We start from the raw sequence: 23044 nt of genomic DNA, 5'->3' as shown, positions 1-23044 counted from the left end.
ATGAGCTGGAAAGCACTTACTGAAAACAATACAAGTCCATGTTTTCACTTGGAGTTGAGAGATCCACATCCATCTGGCTTTCTGGAGCACACAAAGCCTCCACACACACACATACACACACGAATGCACACAAAACACAAACACACCTGTCAGATTATTTGCACCCTCATACACGATGATGCATATTTGCATTTTTCATTTTGAACAGTCTTTCTTTCTCATATACTCACATATACCCACAGTCACACATTATGGTATGTACACAATCACATGTACTTGGGCTCTCACACACACGGACAGATGGATCACATTTACACACAATTATCAAACTAAACAGCCCAGTCAAATAAGGTATTTCCAGTTCAAGAAACTTAATTAATTTATCATTGAAAGTGTTACCAATCTATTAATCAGTTAATTGTTTAAAAAGTGCAGTCTCCTGTCTGAAATTCATACAAAATCCCAGTTTGTTACTGTAGGTATTTCTGCTATAAATTAAACATTTACTACTATTTACATAAATTCATGTCACATAATCAAACTGCAAATTGTCAACACTGATCTCCTAACCAAAAATTTCACTCTGTTTATTTTATTGAATAAAACTAGTCAATCATAAGCGATATGATTGTGTCGTGGGATTGGTCAGTACTGTACAAGGTCAAACTCATCCAGCTGCTGAAAACAGCTGTTTGGGTTTGAACAGATGTTTCACAAGCCAATGTTACCACCAGTGACGGGAATTCTTCTGTGATGAGTTGAGGACAATGTTTCTTTTGGAGGAGAGCAGCGATGTCCTCCGCTGCCCAACACGCACGCAGCTCCTCAGCGTTAGCCTGACTCAGCAGAGGGTTAGCTGCTGGATCTGCTGAGGTTTGGAGTTTGACATACGAGTGAGTCTCTGCATGAACCGCTACATAATGTACAGGACAACTGGCTGGGATGTTGACTGTGTTACTGTGTGATGCAGCAGTCACTGACACACTAGGTCAGAGGGGTTACAAGTAGCTGTCAGACATCTACAGTGAGCACAGTAGGCATTAACCATAACACACACACACACACACACACACCTGTAAATCCATCACTTCTTATAGACACCGCCACATTACAACCCAACCAAACAACATTTTCTGACACACTGACACACTGCTCATCCCTAATCCTCTTCTTTGACGGCCAACATATATTTTATCACTTAAATTGTCAGCAGTGATTAACCAATAATTAATCACTGACATCTCTAAGTGAAATCTTTTTTTCTTTTTTTTTTATAATGGTGCTAACTACAGTATCTGTGCCTATTTAACAGTGTTAATAGGTAAAACACTGTCAAAGTCTGCTGCAGAGCTGAAACATGTACTCAGACTTTAGTCAGGAAGGAGGATCAAAGACCTCGGGGGAAAGTCTGCACTTCACCTGTTAATCCTGCTCTGACATTAAAGTTTGTGGAAGGAGGAGGAACATTTGCACATTTCACTGTCCAAATGCAGACACGTTCATACACACACATACATACTCTCCAGGCATCGCTTAAAGGAACAGACAGTGTAATATACACAGAAATGTTTATGTATTATTCACTCCAGCAGCATGTATGGGCTCCTGATGACATAAATAGCAACAATCCCGTGTGCGGAATAAGGAGGTGATGAATGACAGGCCTAAACCATTAGCTACGAGATTTTTCACACTCGCATAAGCAACATAAACACGCAGCTCCAGATAAACATACACTTGGAGCTCTGCCTTCACGTCTCTCCACCAAGCCCTGTCAGTGATTCCCAGGAAGAGTGTTTTCTACAGGATTCATGCTTCTCAAATGCAGCTTTACAGTCTACATTACTCGCTTCTTCCTCCTGAGCCTGGACTGTCATGCTTAATATTCCAGCCATGTAAACATCAAACTAGGTATAGCCTGCTGCACCTTCATGCTCCATCATAGAGAATGATAACAGACAGTAACTGAAGCTGTTTTATGACATGTGCTGAATATGCATGTCAACATCTGTGAATATCACTGTAGATCAAATCATCATATCGACTTACCTGGAACTGAACATCTTTTTTGGGCTCTATAGACCCGTCATAGACATCTCAATGGTCTCTGACCGTGTTCAATTTTCAAAACAGATCCTCAGTCTATTCATTAAAAGGCATACTCTGGAATTTCAAATTGCTATAATGATAAATAAAGGGGGACATAGGGTGCCAAATAAATGAGTAAAAATCATAGTTAACTCAAGTGATGCATGAATAGCTTAAAAACAACTTAGTCATGAATAAACAGTAAAGTACAAAAGACCAAACTGACTTAAATCGTTTTTCAATGAGAACATTTATTGATTTAAATAAAAAACAGCGTTAATATCGTTCTGTTTCAAATCAATGGAAATGAATCCGCCTGTAACAATGGTAAGTGGTGTTATATCAGGCAGGGCTGCAGGGGAACGTTGGACTAAACAGACTGACAAAAAAAAAAGATTTCGAGGATGTAAAAGCTAAAACAGCGAGGCCATATTAAAACAGGTTCTGGTTGGACTATATACCCAGACTCCCACTGGGTGAACTATCAAATACCACTTCCAAAAGCCAATGTTTCCATCTGCTTCAAAAGTGATCAAACAGAATGGATGGCCTAAAACCATTTTCACAGTGGCTGCTGATGAGTGCATGACATGGCTAAGTGAAAATCTGTATCTAATGGATCTGACTCTCATCTAAAGCCATTTCAGTCCACATAAACCCTCCTACTGAGCATCTAGAGCAGCTAGCTCCACAGGCAAAGGCAGAGAGAGGGGGGGGATGACATCATACTGAGACACGGCCATGAAGCCTTTAATTAGTATTTCAAAATCATTTGACCTGGAAACGATGTAACTGCATCCTGTGCTGCACAGCCAAGCCCGGGTGTAACCAAGGTGCTGTGAGCAAAGCAAATTGTTTGGTATTAGCTACCGTGTTTTATGCCAATTTTTCTAAATTTTGCAAAAAAGCATGTGATTATGGATTATAGTTTGGCATTCAGACTGGTGTAAACAATTCTTTAAAAGAAGAAGAAGAAAAAAAAAACAACTGAAGCAGTGCAGTTATTGAGCAAAGCTTATCTGAGAGTGCAGGAATGGAAGCAGATGGAAATGGAAACAGTGGTGGGTTGGCTCGGTCTGAAGGAAGGATCAGAGGAAAGAGAGGGGGGATCAAAGGTTCAAAGCTGCAGGTAGAGATCTCAATAGGACTCTGTCCGCAAGTCCACAAGTCCCACGGTGCAAAGACACAGACACACACTAACACATGCACTCCCTAACTGTAGCCCATTAGTATGCACTGTGCAGTTAAGCATGAAAAGGGTCTCCTCTCAAGTAGAGAGAGAGAGAAAAAAAAAAACGTCCAAATGCATCATCATGGGGGCCATTACACACAAAAGGGAGAGTACGACTATGGCCATGGCTCTACTTCAGAGATGGCATTTTACAATCAGCCTCCGCAAACATTTATCATCCCCCCCCCCCCCACCCCCCCTCACATCCGTCACTGGAACCTGCCTGAATAAAAGACAAAGATGAAATGGAAAAAGCAAATGGCCTGCATGGGCTCAGCGAGCTGGTGGCACACAGACCAGGGAGGGAAATTTATTTTTCCTCAACTGAGGCGAGTCAATTATATTAGGCCTGGGATGTGATTTGCCTTTGCGCTAATACTTGGATAAAGATACACACTAGCGATGTCGTTTCAGAGCTGTGTGTGCCACATTAACAAGTGTCAGGGAGACTTAGGTCTTAAAGAGGTGGAACCATTAATCCAATGTTCTTCAGCCACTCCCGGTGTGCCATTAGCCCCAGATTAGCCTTTAATAAGCTGATGTAAGACTCATGTGTAAACTATTGGTTGTCATTTATGAATCTTAGTAACAACAGCCATTAGTTTTTGTAAAACAATGGCAGAACACACATTTTCCTTCTTTCCTGACCTTAGTTAAGTAAAAGGACCTTTGATCTACACAAAACACTAAGATGGACAGGGCAACATATTTTCATATAGCATCCTGGACATTTTAATAATCTGATACAAAAATATAATGTGATTTTAACTTGTAACTATTCAATGTAAAAACACAAACTCTCTGGACTCTATATTCCTCACAGCTCACGCCTGCACAGATCACTGCAGCTGTGAATGTGTGGACAAAGAAGCAGCGCACCATTACAAAATGTCTGTCTGTACAGAGTTGGTATGAGAGTGTAAAACCGATCACCCCGCCCTCTTCCCCCGCTCCGACATCCCACAGTCCCATTCCTTCTGCCTGTACGTCAACTCGAACATCGATGCTGCTTGTTGCACACCTCCCCCGGTGCAGAGCTATTTGTTTTGCCTGAGTTCATACGAATGCGTCGGTGTCAGTTTCTCCCCTCAGCGAGTGAGACGAGGGTGATGGCGCTGGTCACGTGACTCAAGTGCTTCTGAGCTGAACCGTGCATTGTGACATCAATCATTATGTTATGTGTGAGTTGTCTTATATAGCTCCGTGTGCTGTTTATGATGGATTTAGATGCTCCTCCTTTCCCAGACAGACTGTTCTCTTCCATAACTGCAGATCAAACATCTAATGCAAGTGTTAATTTCCATGCTAACCCTTACTGTATGTGTCTGATTATACCTTTAATCACCTTCTGCTTTGGGTCATCAGATGTTAATGGGATTTTGGGTGGATTTACACCTGGATTTTAGGACCAGTTGCAGTCCAATCATCCAGTGCACGTGTTAGTGACAGATGGAAAGTCTGTTAGACTTTCTAGTGAGGCAGGAAAGTAACAAATCTGACAGCCTTACAGAGTTGTAAAGTGGGCAACGCAGCTGAGCAATGCAGACAAAGTTGGTTTAACAAATTAATATACGTACATCTGTGGAAAACATGCCACACATCAGCACAGGCCACAGTGCAGCAGTACAAAAGAAGAGCTGCTGGGGTGGTCGATTCAGCAGCCAAGATAGTGCAAGTACACTGGTAGAAGATCAATTACTAAGTTTTAAACAGGGCTGTGGCTCAGCTCATGTCCAAATGAAGGACATCTTCATTTACTCAAATAACTGCACCCCCACAGAGTAAAAGACAACACAACACTGATGAGTATCTAAACATTAGTATACAAATGTGCAATCTTGCAGAATCCATCATCCACTAATCCACAAATAACAGATGATCCGTCTTATTTTTTCTTTTTCTTTTTTTTTTAACACCCAGAGATGACAGCTTACTTCATTAATGTGTCAGTCACTGGGCTGTCACAGCACATTAAAACATACCATACATCACACTCTGACACTTCTAAAATGCTGCTAAATGAATAACTGCCATAACTGCCAGGAGAGTGGAATAAATACACGTGTGGAAGGTGGAAAATCATTGTCAGAAATATCTGTCAAGGCTGCTTAGTACAAGAGGAGAAGTTGTTCATCAACACGTATTCTCACAGAAACACAACTGGCTTGGTTTGATACTTACTGTATGTGTCTTAATTGTTTGAAATGCCACTTTTTTTCAACATTCTTTTGGAAACAAGCTGTCAATACATTTGATTTCACATTAGCCTCTTTCTTACAATGAAGCACCAATCAATGTGTTCCTCTCTGCCTGCACTTACAAGTCCTCCTCCAGGCAGACTTCTGAGGGCTGTGCCAAAGAAAATCAATTGTTTTTGAAATGCTGGAAAGCCGACAGCATCATCCCACGAACAGCACAGAAGAGGAGAAAAACGCCAGACTGCTAAACTAAACTGCAATTCATCATCCATCTCCATTTTGGCCATATGAGAGGAGGAACACCCCTTTTTCTTGACTTAATTACTGCAGTTGATTCTGTCAGCTAAGGCCACAGACCTGTCCTTTAAATCCTGCCCCACTTGAAATGTCAATAGTCATTAATTAGCCGGCCATTATTTGCCATTTTAAAGTCTGACAACTCATCAATGAAGCTATCATTGTTCTGTTGAACTCCTCGCTCCGCGCCACCTCCACCTTCCACCCACGTGCCCCTGATGACTCAGCGTAATCCATGAGGTATGATGCTCCACTGTGCCCCAGTTTGAATGTGCCACATCTCCACGGACGGTGTGGGTGTGACAGATGGGTGTGAAGCGGGTGCCCAAAATTAAATAACCCATGGGCGCGGCAGAAATCATAAATAGAAAGTGACACTTAATTGGAAGCAACAAGGTGCCGGTGGTGCATCAGTGGTGCAGAAATGAAATGTAAACGGCAGGAGGAAGAAAAAAAAAAGCACTGGCAGGATTTTCACGGCTCTTATGAAAACATTTCTCCAGCAGCAGACACATGGTTTATACATATCCCTCTTATGGACTTTTTGTCAGTGTGATGTGAAGCCCGAAGTGAAGGGTTTCAAAGCTCTTTTGTAATCGATTGACTTTCTCTTCGCTCCCTGGTGGTCAGCAGCTAGTAGGCTGCTGCTGCTTGGTGCAGTTAGGCATGACATGACAAATCCAGTGCTGCTACGCAACCTGATGCAATATTTATGACACGAGCCAAAAACTGCTTTAGCACATATGTCCGGTCTTTTATTTTTTCCCCCTCTAGGAACTGTAGGCTGCAGGATAAGGGGATTCATCAGGAAACTATGACGAAGAGGAAACTGACAGCCATCTTTCTCTAATGTTTTTTTTCTATCTTAAGTAAAAGCTACAACACACAAAAGAGACAAATGATCATTTTAAATTTAAGTGGCAGAAATCCTCCCAAATGCACAGCTTCCACGTCAGCAAGTCCACTCAAAGCCACATCTTATGTGTAGCTGACCCAATGATGAATTTTTGAGGTCAATGCAAATGCATAAAATCTAACAATGTACTGACTGATGGACTCTGAATGATCTCAACACTAGTCGTACATTCCTGTCCTGCAGCATCTTTTGATTTATCAGCTCTCCCATCCAAAAATAAATTACTCTGTCAGTTTGTTATATGCAAAAATGTAACAAACAGTAATCTAAATATTTAATTTGACTATGAAATGTAGGCTACAACCCTGGTATAGGCAGAGATTGAAGTAATTAAAACCATTTGCAATTAGGGAGTTTATTATTGAAATGTATTTGATTTGTTTTCATGTTTTACTTTAGTAATAAAACAAGCCTTTCTACACCGCAGGCCCCAAACTGCTTGTGTCAGCTCTGCACGTCTATCCCAGCACTAGGCTGCTCTCCCAGTCTCGTCCATATGTGGTGTTATGCAGTTATGTGCCCAGTTCCATTCTGTACACTGTGTGTGCATTAGGTGGATGTGTTGTCTTCTGTTTTTATGGTGTGTAACAAATTAAGTTAGAGAGGGAAATTATTTAGAGGAACAACAAAACCTGCAGGAGCTCTGCGGGGCATAGTGAATTAAGAAGTCTTTCCAGAACCTTAAAATGCTAAATCAGAGAAGAACAGACAGTGCAAATGTACTAATTTACACAGTACTGCTTTTGTGCTGTTCGTCGTATTATCACGGGCAGTCAATCATGTAATAGACTGCTGTTAACCTGCTGAGCAAGAAGATGAGATGTTGTTATTGGAGTTAAGAAACAGGAGTCAGTCGAGCCTTTGGGCACAATGTTAAACCTCAGTGAAAGAAGGTTGGGAAAGCAAAGGCTGTGATTGGACGGGAGCCTGATCAGGCCTGTATGCTATGTATTCCTATGTGTCTATGTGTGTGTATGTGTGTGTGTCTGCGTTGCAAAGATATAGACATCAGAAACCAGTAATTATGGGGAAAGAATGGAGCAGTAGGTTAACTAAGGCAACATTTTTAAATCAATTCTGGCCAGCAGGGGCATGCTGAGGTTAGAGACCCCTTTCAAGTGAAATGGATGAAACACAGCAAAGGTTTTAGAGGAGAAGGCACTCAATAATTTAGTAATTTCTTCAAGTGCTGTAATAGGTTGTTTCTCAGGCCTCTTTCAATAAAAATCTGTCTCTGAACCAACTCGACCGCTGCTGTGTACTTTTTATCTCTGCGCCCAATATGTTTGTCATTTTTTTTGCTCAATTTAAAGTGAAGGGTTTTGGTTTGAAGGAAATAAATAAACTGAGCTCAGAAACAGGTCTACTGGGCACTATAGCACATTTCTATTGTGCTAATACATTCATCTGTAATATACATCAACTTTGTATCAATAGATTTAATCTATAACCCCTGAAAACATGATGGTGTGATACTACACTGTTTCTACACTAAATAAAATAAAAGTTACTCAACTTCTTGCACTTGATTCTACAAACACAAAAGAGACCAATCCTATGCAGACTCAGAAACAATATGGCTTGTTCAAAATGCCTAGCATTTTGAATTCAGTTTCATCTAAACATGAATAGCCTTATCTATGTTTTATGCAACAAGATGCACTGCTTCAAGGCCTTTCCTGAAAATCACAGCCAAAATGGTGGAATTTTACGAAACCATACATCATAAAATTGCAGTGTGTATATTTAGGCAGCATATCCTGCATCCTGAACAAGTGTTGAATTAAAAGTTGGCTGCACTGTGAAAACTGTGGTGGTGATGATTATGATTCAAAGAACAACCAGCAGCAGCAATATGCTTCCTCACAGGCTAATACTCCTGCTCAGTGTTATTCATGCATCTGCTTCCTTAAAGGATCTTAAAGGTCCAGTGTGTAATATGGAGGAGGGGGGAACTGTGATATCCAGCGTTCAGATTCTAGTTTACAGCACTCACCACTCCCGTTGATGAAGTGACGGTGGCCTTCAAGGAAAAAAAAAACTTGTTTACCACAACTGGGATGACTGAGAAGGTGAAGGTCTTAACCATTTTACGATATGTCTGCTGTTTCCTACTCCTTTTCTTTCCTTCCACCTTCTTCTTTATTGGTTCATTTATCTCTGGCTGGCTGGATTTTCCATCCAGGCTGCCGTACAAACATGGCGGCGCAAGATGGCCACACTCTCTAAGCAAGACCATAGCTATGTATATAATTATAAGGCTATGAAAAACAAACACATTTTTATTTTATAGCGATTATACACTTATACAAATATATTCATGGGTAGTATGTTCAGATATTGCCAATAAACCCTGCCAATTATTACACACTGAACCTTTAACCACAGTTTCAACATGGAGGACTTCACTCCCAAGTGTTAACACCAAAAAGAAATCAAGGCAACAATATGCTGCACAGCATCTACCAAAAACAACTTGAGCATCTCAAGAGCCTAATCATAAACGCCTCAGCTCTGAGACTGCTGAAGAGAAATGCAAAGCTAAGATATCAGCATGCACATGAAAAGCAGGCCCGGGAGCAGTGTTGCTCCAGCACTGTGGTGACAGATGGAGAGCACTTGCATATACCTCCAGGGGTCTGACCTCATCAGAATTTAACTTTACCCAGACAGAAAAAGAGCCACTGCTGCTGTGATATGTTTGTGCACAGGTCCATCAATACACTAGGGTTAGGCCTTTTAACATAGTGTGGTTGAAACAGAGAAGTAAACAGCTGATAAGTGCAGAGAATGGATTGTAAAACTGAAAAAAAGACAAGACACACTGACTGGAGACATTACAGCACATGAGCATTAGAGAGGAGAGAACATTGAAAGATTATCCAAATGTTACTGTACACACAAGTGTGAGGAAACTAAAGTGTAACGTCATGAAAAAGATGATTTGTTCAGCCGCTCTTCACGCTGCGCTCGCTCTCTCCCTCGCTCTCTCCCTCGCTCGCTCTCTCCCTGTCTCGCTCGCTCACAATCACATTGACAACGGACCGTCTGTCATAGTCGGTCTGACCGTCTGGAGCAGCAGAAGAGATCCTGCTGCATCAGTGGGCCTGTGGACTCTATAGCAGGCCTCTCCTCTCTGTGCCTGTCATTCATGGTGCACACAGAGCAGACTAAACTCACTGACCAACAATATGGAGTCAGCCCTCGGTGACACGACTCACTGACGGCTGTGATTTGTGGAGCTCTGTTTATTGTTCAGCTATTTATGCATTACAGATGATGTCTTTCCAATTAAAATATTTGCACTGGAACACCTTATATACTGTTTATTTAATAAGAATCTAACTCTGTGGGAATCTTTGGAAAAATACTGAACAAAATGATATCCAATTATTTACGACATAGGCGGTGAAAAATTTTAACAAGTCTTATCCAGGATTGAAGATTAGAGAGAAGAAAAATACCTCTCCAACTATTTTTTTTTAAAGGAGACAGGGTGGAAGTAGTCCTGAAAAGTCATTCTGATAAATTATTCATCACTTGAAAATGCTTTTTCATAAATTAAATATCCTGAGTCATTAGTGAGAGACAAACAATAAGACAATCTTTCCTTACTAGAATTTCACTGAGCAATTTTTTATATATTTTCATCTATTAAAGAAACACCCTGATTCAACCTCAGTCATAATCTGAACTCTTCTACCACTGACCTGTGATCAGCAGGTCGGCCCTTCAGTCACAAGCCTGACCTCAGCATTTAGGATCCGCACAACCCCAGTTAGTCAACTGACGTAAATATTATCCTACTTCCAGCTTCACTACAAAAAGTTAAGTCTTCTTGAATTGTTTTTCACTGGCCATCATTTCTGAAGGTAGAGAAGTGTAATGGCAGTTTTCAGCCATGAGTTGGTCTTTTATTCAGTTATTTTTAAACCACAAACCTATTTAAACTATTGTAAAACAAACTAAATTCCATTTGCCTCCATTGTACTGGTGAAATGTCATGGACAGTTATCTCAAATGGGTTTGTCCCACTGCCCAGATAGCACGAACAACAAGCCAGAACAGTTCTGTTTTTTATTTTTTCCACTCAAATGAATGAGAGAAGAGTTCATCTCATTGCAGCATTGTGAAGTTCCAAAACACAGAGAGACAACAACCAGCCAATCCAGGCCGATACCCAAACACACTGCCTTTCAGTGGTGAAATATGTGTTTTTCCTATTGGATTTTCGGTTCACAAAAACACAAACCTTCAACCATGTATAAACATAGAAACACAGTAGTCTTCACAATGAGGCATCTTCTATATTTACAGTAACTTACAAGGTTACTGCACCAGCTTATGTTTTCAGTATCTGTTGCCTCACTTTTTTATTGAATTCACCGATTAGATCAGGTCATGCTTTATTGACTCTACTGCAAATATTATTGCATTATCGCTACTGAACAGCAAAACTGAAAAACTCCCTGTAATAATTGAGAATTGTGCTGAAAATAAAAAATGTAGCAACAGCTTTGATGGTGTTGTTGGGTTCCTCCTGCAGAGCACGGCTGCTTTGTTCACAATGATTTCACTGCACAAACTGAACCTGAGTGCATCAGCTCACCTGTTTACTGTGCAGTGAAGCATTCTGGGTAATACAGCTACAGTAAGATCACAATACCACATCAGAGGAAGTAATGTTGTCTCATGTGCATGATTTCTTTCAGTTTGGAGATGCATGTATTGATCCTGCTGAAGTGTAAGTCAAACAAAAGGAGCCTTCACTAGTACACACTCTAGTCTGTGAACGAGTGAAAGGTGTTCAATGCCAAAACTGTGACAATTGATGGTTCCAGAGATACTGAGCTCTGAATAGGGAACAAGGCATAGCCAACTTTTGGTGGGCTACAGTCCAATTAAACCGATGTATGATTATCATCTATAGATTTACAAATATATCATTTGAATTCTGCTTAGAGCAGACAGTAAGAACAGAAGGTGACTCACAGGAGTTGGAAACACTGAACAGAGCTTCTCCCATCTGGATTCTGGTGGTTACGACATGATTTAGTTTTCTTTTCAGTGAATTAATCAAAGCGAAGAGAAACAACCAGATTCTGAAAAGTGAGAGGGATACATCCATCTCAACCCGGGCCCATTAGGTCCTCGCAATCAATTAATCATTTAGGTAATTCTTCAAGCAAAAAAGACAAACACTCTCATTTCCCTCTCTACAGTGTGAAGAGTTGCTGCTTGTCTCAGTTAAGTATCATTGAAAACTAAATATCTGGTTTTTAAAATAGAACATCTGATGATGCCATGTTGCATGATTTTTTTAAAACCATTTTCTGACATTTCATAGAACAAACTATAAATATTCTGCAATCTACTTAAGAATAACAACATAATTTAAGATGTTTTGACCACATCCCTCCATTTCAACTCAAAACAGCAAAGGGAAAAAAAAAAAAGACTGACGCCGTATTCACACTTGTAATACTTGGTGACATAAGCATGTGGTACTCAGGGAGAGGAGTGATTGACTAATGTCTAATGACAGGATCCTGAGCTGTTTGTTGACAGGAACAATGTATGGCTTCTGTACTCTGAGACCTGTAGAAGTGCAACAATGAGTCTGCCTGCAGGTATCCTTAAGTGTACTGTGCAGTGAGACATAAGTGATTTATTCAATTCATATTCACTGAACACTGAAGTAGAAATATTATATCCACAGTCTTCTGTTAACTTTAGCCTGTACAGTGCACAGGGAGGAGCAAAAGGCTTGTTAATGAGTCTGACGGAGCAGCGTTGAATATGCAGTGAAAGCGCCACAAGCCTTAAGCACATTACAGTACTATCTCAGTTAAGGTCTGACAGTTAATTTAGTGACCGTGTCATGACTGGTCCGGTAATTAGTCCAAAAACGACAACTGAAATCACTAAAGTGTGTTATTAATATGCAGAGAAGACGCTACATTGACGGCATCCAGTCGCTCTCTTGGTGGTACAGTATAGTGGCAAATATTCAAAGGAGAACTTATTGAAGGCCAAAGTGGAGAAGTGTTCAATGTGAACAGCATGTTGAACATCCAACTAACAAACCTACTGACTCTATCTTTAAGTTATGCATTTGATACATAAAACAGATACATTTTTTTTAACATATGTGCTCATTCCCCACCAAACAAACTTCCTATAAAGATTTGCTAAGGGACTGAAAGGCGTCAGAAGTGATAAAATGCCAGAGAAGCTTGTTCCCTTGATGAAAGCTGCAGACAGCATGAGGGGAAAGGTCTACAGCTGAACCACAACACCTCCTCCAACAGTAAGAAATATTACAATTCAATATTACCATCTCCTCTCACCTCCCTCTGAGATGATACTGCATTAATAAGCTCTGTCACATTTCCACAAAAACAAATGCTGGCGTGTGTATATCTGCACTCACACACAAACACAAGTATAATTTGTTTTTCCTCTTGCTTTACTTGAACTCTCTACATTTTTATTAGACAGTAAACTGCTTTGTGACAAGACTGTTTTGACTTCTAAATGACTGATTTGATATTAATCTAGTGTGATACTGCAATGCATTTTGATTTATTATTGCATTTTCCACTCAGTTGACTGCAGTAAAAGACTGAACCAGTGTGTAGGGTAATAAAATGTTAAAATTATGTCCACTAATATACATTAAGCTGTAAATCTGTCACAATCAGGCTTTCTAAGAGGCGCCCTTCTCTGTTTCCACTTACAGTCATTAGGTGTTTGTCACTAGGCTGGGTGATTTGGCCAAATAATACAACTTGTTTGAATCTTTATCTTTATCGATCAAATTATCACATACATTATATATTTAACACAATCAAAGGAGAAGGGAATGCATTCCACTTGCCAGACATGAATACACAACATGTTTTGATGAGTGGGTAACCTCTTCTGAGGGTGTAACTTGCAAGTCAACACAACAGGGTGTCTTTTATTTTTGAGGTTTAAAGGGAATATTCAGTTTCGGACTGAATCCTAAATAAACCACAGGACTTCCCAACTCCCAACACGCAATATGATATAATATTTACGCCAATTATCCTCATGTACAGCTCCGTTGTGTGGTTAGACCATACTATGCCTGTAGTGTGTAAACCAGCTCCTCTACATTTCCCCTGCATCCTGAAAAAAGCTGAGGCTGCTGTTTATGAAAAAAATGTTTCTATTCAACGACTTCATACCTAGAGTCAACCACCGTCATTAGCCTGCTAAAACCTGCTTTTTTCCACCACTTCAACCTGCATCATGTCTTTTGCTATGACATATAAAACTGCACTTAGTGTGTCTCTGCTTGCTTTTCAGCTCTTATCATATGGAGGAAAGACTGAAGTGAGTGGCTGCTGCTGGAGTTTAACCGTCTAATAACCACAGGAGTCGTATACAAGTAAGCTTGGATGTAATAGTGCTGCAGTTTGGGACCAGAGACTTTTCCTGTCTGTGCATTTAGAGGGATGGTACTTTTGGTTTTTCCATCTTTGTGAGGTTGCCTGTACATCTTGCTTGTATTGCTGCTGCTGGTTATCAAGCTATGCAAATCCAGACCACTTCCTGATCTCTGATGCTGTTACATTCCCCTCCATCGTTATAGTTTCCATTATATTTTCTGGCTTGTGTGGACATCCTACTCTGCTCATGGTCACTCGCTTTTTGTGTTTCCAAAGCTTTGTGGTTCAACACATTACGTTACATAAGCCTGTTGTTGTAGCCGAACAGGGTGACAGTGCAGGTCAGAGTCGACCAAAATGCACAACACATACCTTTGTCATAAAATACTCATCAGTTTGTCAGTGTTACTGAATATTTTACAGCCCTTTTACAACATGATAAATCTTTTCATTGTGAGCCCTGAAATCTAGTTCAAAATATCCCATTAGCTTGTCATTAATGTACCGACATAAAATCAGGGAATGTGACAGAAGAGTAACACAATATAATGTGATCTAGAGTAGTTTGCTTGTGTGTGGCTCTCAATCTGATGTAAACCAGAGGAATGACAGTATGATAAAAGGAGGTGAAATGACTAAATGCTCATGAAAAGGCAAATAACAGAGCTCAACAAAGAAAACAGAATTCACTGTTCAAGGCATCTTTTTAACTTATGCATGCCTTGTGTATTCAAGAACTACCGACACTCAAGCTTCCACTGTTATTTCTGAGTTGCCATCTAAATAGCATCACATTGTGGTTAACAGCACTTCAACAGACTAATGCAGAAAACATCAATGAGACAACAAACGAAAGAAGGTCAAACAAAACGAGGAGGCAATCAAACGGCGTGCAGGGACAAGAGTCCTTGGCTGCTGAATAGAGCAATTCTTAATAATAAATAAGTTAAGAAAACACGGCGGTGAGACACCCTCAAGCTGTGAAAAGTGTCGATCTGACTAACAAAGGGATACAGTGGGAACAAGAGATCCTGTACATATCCTTGAGACAGGTCACACCAGTGAACAAGAGGTCGAAATCACACTGCATATATTAGAACAGACTGTGTTACAACCACTCATCTGACCTTGGGAAACTACTTCAGACAGCACAAATACTGGAAGCTATAAGATGTAAACCAGAATGTGTCATTTTATACAAGTCCTTTTCTGCTGTAAAATTAACACAAGTGTGGCACACAAAAAAATGACACTTGCAGACAGTTGAAATATGAAAGGAACCTCAGATCAGATGAAAGGAAGGAAACATAATGAAATCTTTCATTGAGGGTGCAGGAGTCATTGAGTGGTTTTACTAGTTTAAAAAAAAAGACCTGAATCAAAAGCTACAGCCCTCGTAGTCACCAACTTAACACCTGAGGATATTCCGGAGATCTCCATCTGATCACGGCTGGTTTTAAAAAATCATCACCAAGGGGCATTGAAGCTGCTCTGGAGGATCATGATGAATCTGCTCTGTAAGCGACCATTATAGAGAAATGTAGCAGTTGTTCTGTGTGTAGAAAATGCTTGTTGGTAGAAGTCATAATTCAGAACCATATCGTTGCAAGGCAGCCTGTGCCCAGTTTGCATTCCAAGGAAAATAAATAGCCAGTGCACAATAAATTACCCCCACTCTGAATAAACTGTTGTAACATGGATCAAATTGCTTTTTCACTGTGAAGCGTACAAAAGGCACAACAGCCACTACGGCCATAGCTGAACATCCCTCATCTGGTGTAAGGCTTTGCTGGAAACTCTTGTGAAAACAAATCCAGAGCTGTACACACACACACACACACACCAACAACAACAACAACAACAACAGCAACAACAGCCTCTCAGTGACACAGATAGTAATCTCTGGCTGCAGCGCTACATTTAAAGCTACATCTGTTGAACTCCTGCTCGCACACAACAGCCAAATATGCAAGCAGGAGCCAAAACACTGGACCAAGCCCATGGCAGAGCGGCACTGAGCTGCACACAATAATAAACACATCTCTACGCAGCCTTAAGTGGTTTTCAACAGGATTTTCATACAAAAGCAATGCACACGCCCATATATACACACACTTGCACATGGCAGCAGAGAGTTGAAGGTCTACCACCTGTGGTTCAGCACTTACCTCCAGCGCCTCCAGGGTCACGAACCCGGTGATGGAGAAGCCATCGATGATGTCCTCTTCGGCCGAAGTAGACTCCTTTCTCTTTCTCCGTGGAGGCCGAGGGCGGGACGAGGAGGGCTGCCGGCCGCCCTGCTCCGAGTCGGAGGAGAAGCGGAAGACAGAGCCCTTAACATGGTTGTTGTTCCTTATCCCATTTGATCTCCTCCCCCGATCCCTCTCCGACCTTGACTTCCTCTTCTTGCGCAGCAGACCACTAGATCGAGGGCCATCCATGTCCTTCATAAGGAAACCTCCAAATAAACACTCCCCTTACAAACAAACACAACTCTTCGAGGAGCCACAGACACCGGTACTGCTTGACCTCCACTCGTGTGAAAAAACCCCCTCAAGGAGAATCTCCGCAATATCCAAGTGAATGTTACCAATGTATTAGATCCAGGGTAACCGTGTAATATCCAACAGATGAAGCCTTTTGCAGGTAACACAAAGCTGCATCGAGTCACCTAAACCAAGCTAGGTTCCAAGCAAAGATCCCCAAAGGCAGTCCATCAAATCCTACGACAGAGGTGTAAAATGATCTATTAAACGCGTTATCGCCAAGCTGTCGATTGCGCCACCAGAGGAAAAGCTTTTCAAGTTAAAGCAAATGTCTGCTCAGTGAACATGTCCCGCCATGGTGAGTTGAGCAGGTGACGCCACATCTTTCTTTCTTCTCCAGGAACCTGCTCCTCTTACCCAAGGTCAGCAAACTCTGCCTCCTGCAAGATAGAGACACACAGAGAGAGAAAGAGGGGAGAGAGAGAGAGAGCACGCATTTGCAACATGTTCACTCAGCAAGTTCAACTGTGCATTTAGTCAATGAGCCATTTTCCAAAAGGTGCAGCAAACTACACAGAGGGTTCTCGCCATTCTACATAATGCAAGATGAGTGTTTTATTAGAGAGGCTACACTCTCATCCGCTGAGTATAGTGTGTTTTCTTACACTGCCGGGCCATTAAGCCCTGAGATGAGATGATTATGTGTTGAAAGTGTTCTTTTACTAGCATCTCTGAAGCTTTTGCCAAGCTTGTAACCTAAACTGTGTTTTCAGTGATTAAAATTCCTTTCCAATTAATTATGTACCAGTTTTATTTTTCTTACACTTAAATATTTAGTATCTTGAGGCAATTTTCAACATGAACTTGCTGTTGGTCACTGCTAATAAAAAAGTAACATAAAGCGAATGTATTGTGACAGCATCAACAACATCAAGTACACTGATCAAACAACGATAATTAAATCCTGAAATAAAGCATCATTTAACTGTATTGTGACTAGTAAGCTGTCACACAATCGATCCTCCCACTTTGCGTACTCTTTGTTTGCTAATTGCATTCATTTCCATAACAAAACCTCTATAAACGTGCACATCAGTGACACATATATCCACAATCCATAATGGCAAAAGATTGAGTTTCATTAATTATGCATTGGATCAAATATTTCTCAATCAAACTGCTGGTGTACAGCAGGTCATCTGTTGATGTTAAGAGCGCTGACTTCAAAGCTGTTGTTGCATCAACCAGTTCTGACTCATAGACATGCACTGATAAAAGATCCACTCTGATCCATATTAACAAATTCACGGTGGCAGCCCATGGTAAGTCACTATTCATTTCTTTCAATACATCACCTTGCAACTACCGTAACATCTCTATGCTGCATGTGAAAACATTATATTTCTCTCTCTTTCAAGAATGAGAGCAGGACTAATAGAACAGGGAGATGTCCTTGAGGTTTTACACACACTGTTAGGAAATGAAGACAAACGTCAGGACCCTTTGATAATGAAATCCTGCACTTAACTATGGAGCTTAGTAGACTATACCTTTACTGTCTGACACTGGAGGCATGTGTCTGCTTTATGATATTAGGATGCAACATTCAACAGCTTGCAGTCCTATTCTGGATCATTCTCAAAGCATAGCCTACAGTCTAGGCCCTAAAACCACTGAAAGTCACTCTGGCATTGTAGCCTAAAACACATATGGCTTCTCTGTGTGTCCAGAATATCAATTCTCATCCATTACATCACATAAATGGTATTCTACGTGGAGGAAAACTGAATCAACAAACTGCAGGCTCTTATTAAGCCCCCTTCTGTGAGTAATCAGAAATGCTGGTGGACATTTCAAACACAGATGAATCACACCTATTTCTGCATCACCACACCAAAACCAAAACCAAAAAAAAAAAAAAAAAAACCTAACATGTCACAATCAACCACCACCTTTAACTTTACATTGTCTCCTTAGACACAGATTGCCATGCAGTGTTGCTCATCTGAAATCCTAAAGCATACATGTAGTCCCTAAATACTCTGCTCACACCATGCAAAGTGACACATGTACAACTACACACACACAATTAGAGCCATTCTCCAAATTAAAAGGGGCTTTTAAATCAAATTGATACCTAACAAAAGGCACATCCAACAAGCCAAAATGCCAACATTTAAATATACAGCAACCATTCACAAAAACCCCTTCCATGCAGATGTTCTGCCTCCTAACAACCCCCCAAAAAGGCAAATCCAGCTCTACTGTAACGGTCCTAAGCGGGTTTTTTCCAGTAGCCTACCTATGCATTTAACCTGATGCCCCGTGCCAGCACTCATCTAATGACTGACATGCACTGCACGAATACCTTCCTAAATATCGCTTATCTAAAAGAAACTGTGTTCTAGCACTCGCCCTGGCTTCTCTAGCACAGTAAAAGACTCTTTCCCTTGTCTTCGCTCACAGTCCCTTTTTGTCTGCCTGTGCTGTCAGTAGAGATCTCAGGCTCTGTAATCCAGTCCAGCCCACAACAGCAGCAGCAGCAGCAGCAGCAGCAGCGGACTGGCACTGCCTCCTGCTCCGGCTTTCCAAGCTTCATTTTCCACTATAAGACACAACACAACAAAAGCAAGCCTCTCTCTCTTTTTTTTTTCTTCTTTTTTTTTTCTTTTGCTCCAAGACACGTCATGCAAAACCAAGAAATGCAAACCCTTGCGAGTGGGGAGGGACCGTCCGGACAAGTTGCAGGCCTTCGGTCACTAATAAAAAGATAAAGCGCAAGAAGGTTTGGAGCTGACAAAATAAATCCCAGCAAAGGAAAAACCATAGGGTATCTCCTCCTCCTCTCCCCAGATCCGAGCTTCAGGATCCCGGAGAAGGGGGACCGCCGGGGCGCAGTGATACGGTGATGCCGCAGTGCCGCTTTACAGGCTGCACGCTTCCTCCTCGGCGCAAATAGTGCTGTCTCCTGGCATTCAGGAGGCTCCGAGTTACAACAGAGAGACGGTGTAGCCACCAAACGGTCTGAATGTAAAAAGCGACTTGACACCGCTCCGGAATAAAAACGCCCTCTCTTTCTATTCGCGATACAATTCACTGGCGAAAAAAAAAGAAAAAAGAAAGAGAAAAACCTTCTGTGAATACAAGTAGATGTTCAAGTGTGAAGAAGAGACTTTTGTATTGAATCACAGCGATACATGTGGATGAAGATACGTTATAACAGTGGTTGGTGATTATTTAATGAACCCCAGGTGTGGTTAAAAATATATAGGCATTTAAGTGTTAGCATAAATACTGTACCCCCCATTAGCCAAAACTTTACCATTAATTTACATGTAAACATTTTTCCTCACTCCTGCAGGTTATCTTAATATTATTCAAGTCATCTCATAAATATGCCTGGAAAGCTCTCCCACTTTTTAATTTATATAGTAGTAGGTTATAACTCATCCTTGGTTCATGAAAGCAACTATAAGCTTTGACTTCAAGGACACACATGGCCAAATAAGTCCTTTCCCCCATTAAACAAACACTAACAGAGAGAGTCTGACCTCAGAGGACTGTAGCAATGAATAATAAAACGACAAATAAGCGTAGTATTTTCAGCACAGCCATTTGACATTTGAAGAAAAGATTTACCTTGGAGAGCTGGCTTTCTGCACCGAGGCTTTAGTCATTTCAGTCCCTGGCAATCACACAATTACCTGCACCTGTGTGGTGACACCAGTCTGTCAGACTCTGTCGGCGCATATTTTTACAACAATAGAAGTGAATCAAAGAAACACGCATTGTTAGTTCTTCAGTGAGTGATTTAAAAAATGCTGGTCAGTAAGAATAAAGTAAAAGGGTTCTTCTGCTGCTGATTCATTACTGCTGCATGATTTATCGTATTGATATTGTGCTGCCCTTGAGAAGGGAAAGGGAAACACCATTATGTAAGAGTGAATTCAAAATCCACAGAATGCATCATTTGCCAGGAATTTATTCACACATTGCTGTGGAGCTTAATGCAAATCAGTCCATATGTACTGTACAGTACCATCAGTGCTTACTGTAGAGTGTCATGCAACTTTTATTAGATATCTACTACTTAATCAGAGGAAATGTTACAACCAATCTGATTGATCAAATTAGAAAGTGCAGTGTGATGTCTCCTAGTGTAGTGTTATAAAGTAGTGTTATGGCATTCACAAAGCAAGGAACTGAAAAGTTGTACAAGTATGTCTCAGTTTAAGAAAATGTTTAAAAAAGAAAAGATAAGCGTCTACAAAAAAAGAAAAAGATAGATAGACGAGTGGTGTTTTGTTTGTTTTCTTGTCACAACTATGTTTCATCATCTTTAATATTTTGAAATAGAGTATAATATTGGTGTTGAGGTAAGCCAATGTAGTTATAACAACAAAGAGGGGCAGGTACTATAAGTTTTCTTCATCCTGCTCCTTTTCATTCATGTGTACATTATGTAATTTTGTGCAACCTTGTGAAGAATGTATACCATGAATGGAATAAACCAAAAATGAAATGAAATTAAAGACAGATCAGTCTGGTTAATTGTAATAAAAACACTATTGCCAGTCCTGAATGTTAAGCTACACAAAACGTTACAAGCTTTGTCATCAGTATTGGTTGGAGTAGACTCAAGTATAACACAATCCTAGTCGATTTTCCAGGTGCATCAATGCCCACGGGATGAGCATTAATAACAGAGTGAATGCAGTAGTGTTAATTTGCGTGGTAGTAGTAGTGTCAATAATGATTATATAATTAGCGGATGAAGGATAAGAGCACTTCACATCAGCTCCTAAAGCATGCAGCTACAGCTACAGTTACTGTGCTGCTGCCGGAGCCGTACTGTGTAACACTGATCAAATGTAAATAGGAAATGAAAAATGACGGTGTCACGCGTCACACGAACAGGAGTCAGCAGTGATTGTTTCAGCGTGGTTATATACCGGTCCCATGCGAACAGGGGGGACCATGGGTGGGCTGTGTATTTTTAGCCTGGTTTAATGATGCAGGGGCTGAGTGGTGCGGCTCAGAGGTTGCTAAAGTGCCTCAATTCCCACTGCTCGGTGGAACAGGAGCCCCGGCGGCCTGTAAGAATAATGCCAGGGGATACACATGCACTTGACCCTGTCTCATCTTCCAGGAGGAGTGTCCTTGTGACAAAGTGGCATGGCGGGGGAGAGACGACAGCGAGGCAAGCTAATTCAGCTCTCCCGGCCTCCACTCATTAGACGGCGAAGACAAATGTGCCGTGCTATACCCTCCTCTCTGCCTTGCCATAATCAGCTTTAATTACACCTTCGCCCCAACTTTCTCTTTCTCTGCCTCCACACCTTCATTCACTGTCACACTCTGCATCTGAGGGGTTTTTCTGAGTGGTTTATATTTGGCATTGGGGGCTAATATATGATTTTAACACCAGTCATATTACATTAATCAGGTCTTATGTTATTATAAGTGGACACAGCAGCATTGACAAAGGCTTCCAGCATCCACAGTAACAGGGTCAAAGCCACTCCCTTACGAATACAACTGATCCAACCAGTAACCAGTGATAGTGATTATCTTTGGAGTACTTATTTATCTCTAGAGTCACTGCTACACTTGACTCTGTCTTTTCCTCTTCAGATTTAAACTCAGACAGCAGATGGGAGCAGATTTAGAAAAACAGATGTACACATACTCTATATTATCTCACATCTGCCTGTCACTATCTTTTACACTTATCTTATTTGTGTAGATCTCCGTCTTTATTATCACTAGTTGTCAAGAAGGCGACTCGAGTGGGATGTGATGACACTATGAGCATAAAGAAAACTAAACTGCCGAGTACTTATAGCAACCAAGAGATTCCCAACACAAGAATGAGTTCATTTTCCTCCCCCTACAAGGCTGCCTACGTATGAACCATCTACCGGTAATAGCCCTTATTACTGTGAGAAAAGTGCTATGCGGCCTTCCTATTTTGTTCTTTCCAGTCATATTATCTTGGCAAATTCGGCTTGTTGACATTATTCATCAAAGGTATAGTGGGAGCTAGAGTGGCTGTAACGCACATGTGTGGGAGGTTTAAAAATCATCATTAATGACTTGTCCCTGACGGCCTAACAAGTGGTTAATGCCCTTAATGTGTATGTAAAGCATTTGGCATACTCAGTGCTAAATTGTGGCAGGTGACCCCCCCCGTTCGGAAGCTGACCCAAATTATTAAAAAGCACCAATGTGTCCCCTGCTGTCAAGAAAGAAGCAGTAAAACCAGCGCCACAGTCATAATGTGGGAGTATGTTTCACAGGAAAGATGAAACTGTCCTTAAAGCAGAGCTGTGAATTAGAATGATAGATTATACAAGATCAATACGACTGAGGCTTGTAGCTGTTATAATGACAGCGTGGAGTGAAAAGCC

At 41.0% G+C, this 23044-nt stretch overlaps 1 protein-coding gene across 4 annotated transcripts in view; it reads right to left on the bottom strand.

Moving 5' to 3' along the window:
- The window catches only part of auts2a (activator of transcription and developmental regulator AUTS2 a), a 326493-nt gene extending 306799 nt beyond the window's left edge, over window positions 1-19694 (bottom strand). For 2 of the 4 annotated variants that reach the window (XM_085797321.1, XM_085797319.1), the window contains exons 1-2: window positions 19345-19693; window positions 16317-17074 (exon numbers count right to left, since the gene is read on the bottom strand). In XM_085797321.1, coding sequence (XP_085653447.1) covers window positions 16317-16598 — 282 coding nt within the window. In that variant the 5' untranslated portion in view covers window positions 16599-17074; window positions 19345-19693. Of the gene's footprint in view, window positions 1-16316; window positions 17075-19344 lie in introns of all 4 variants that reach the window. The other 2 variants (XM_085797320.1, XM_085797318.1) reach the window with 2 other exon arrangements.
- Window positions 19695-23044: the final 3350 nt, after the last annotated feature.

Source organism: Trachurus japonicus, chromosome 14 (assembly GCF_045865225.1).
Source record: "Trachurus japonicus isolate A0001 chromosome 14, Traja_1.0".
NCBI classification, from domain to species: domain Eukaryota; kingdom Metazoa; phylum Chordata; class Actinopteri; order Carangiformes; family Carangidae; genus Trachurus; species Trachurus japonicus.
Note: the sequence above shows the minus strand (reverse complement) of the source record. Positions and strands in the feature narration are given on the sequence as shown.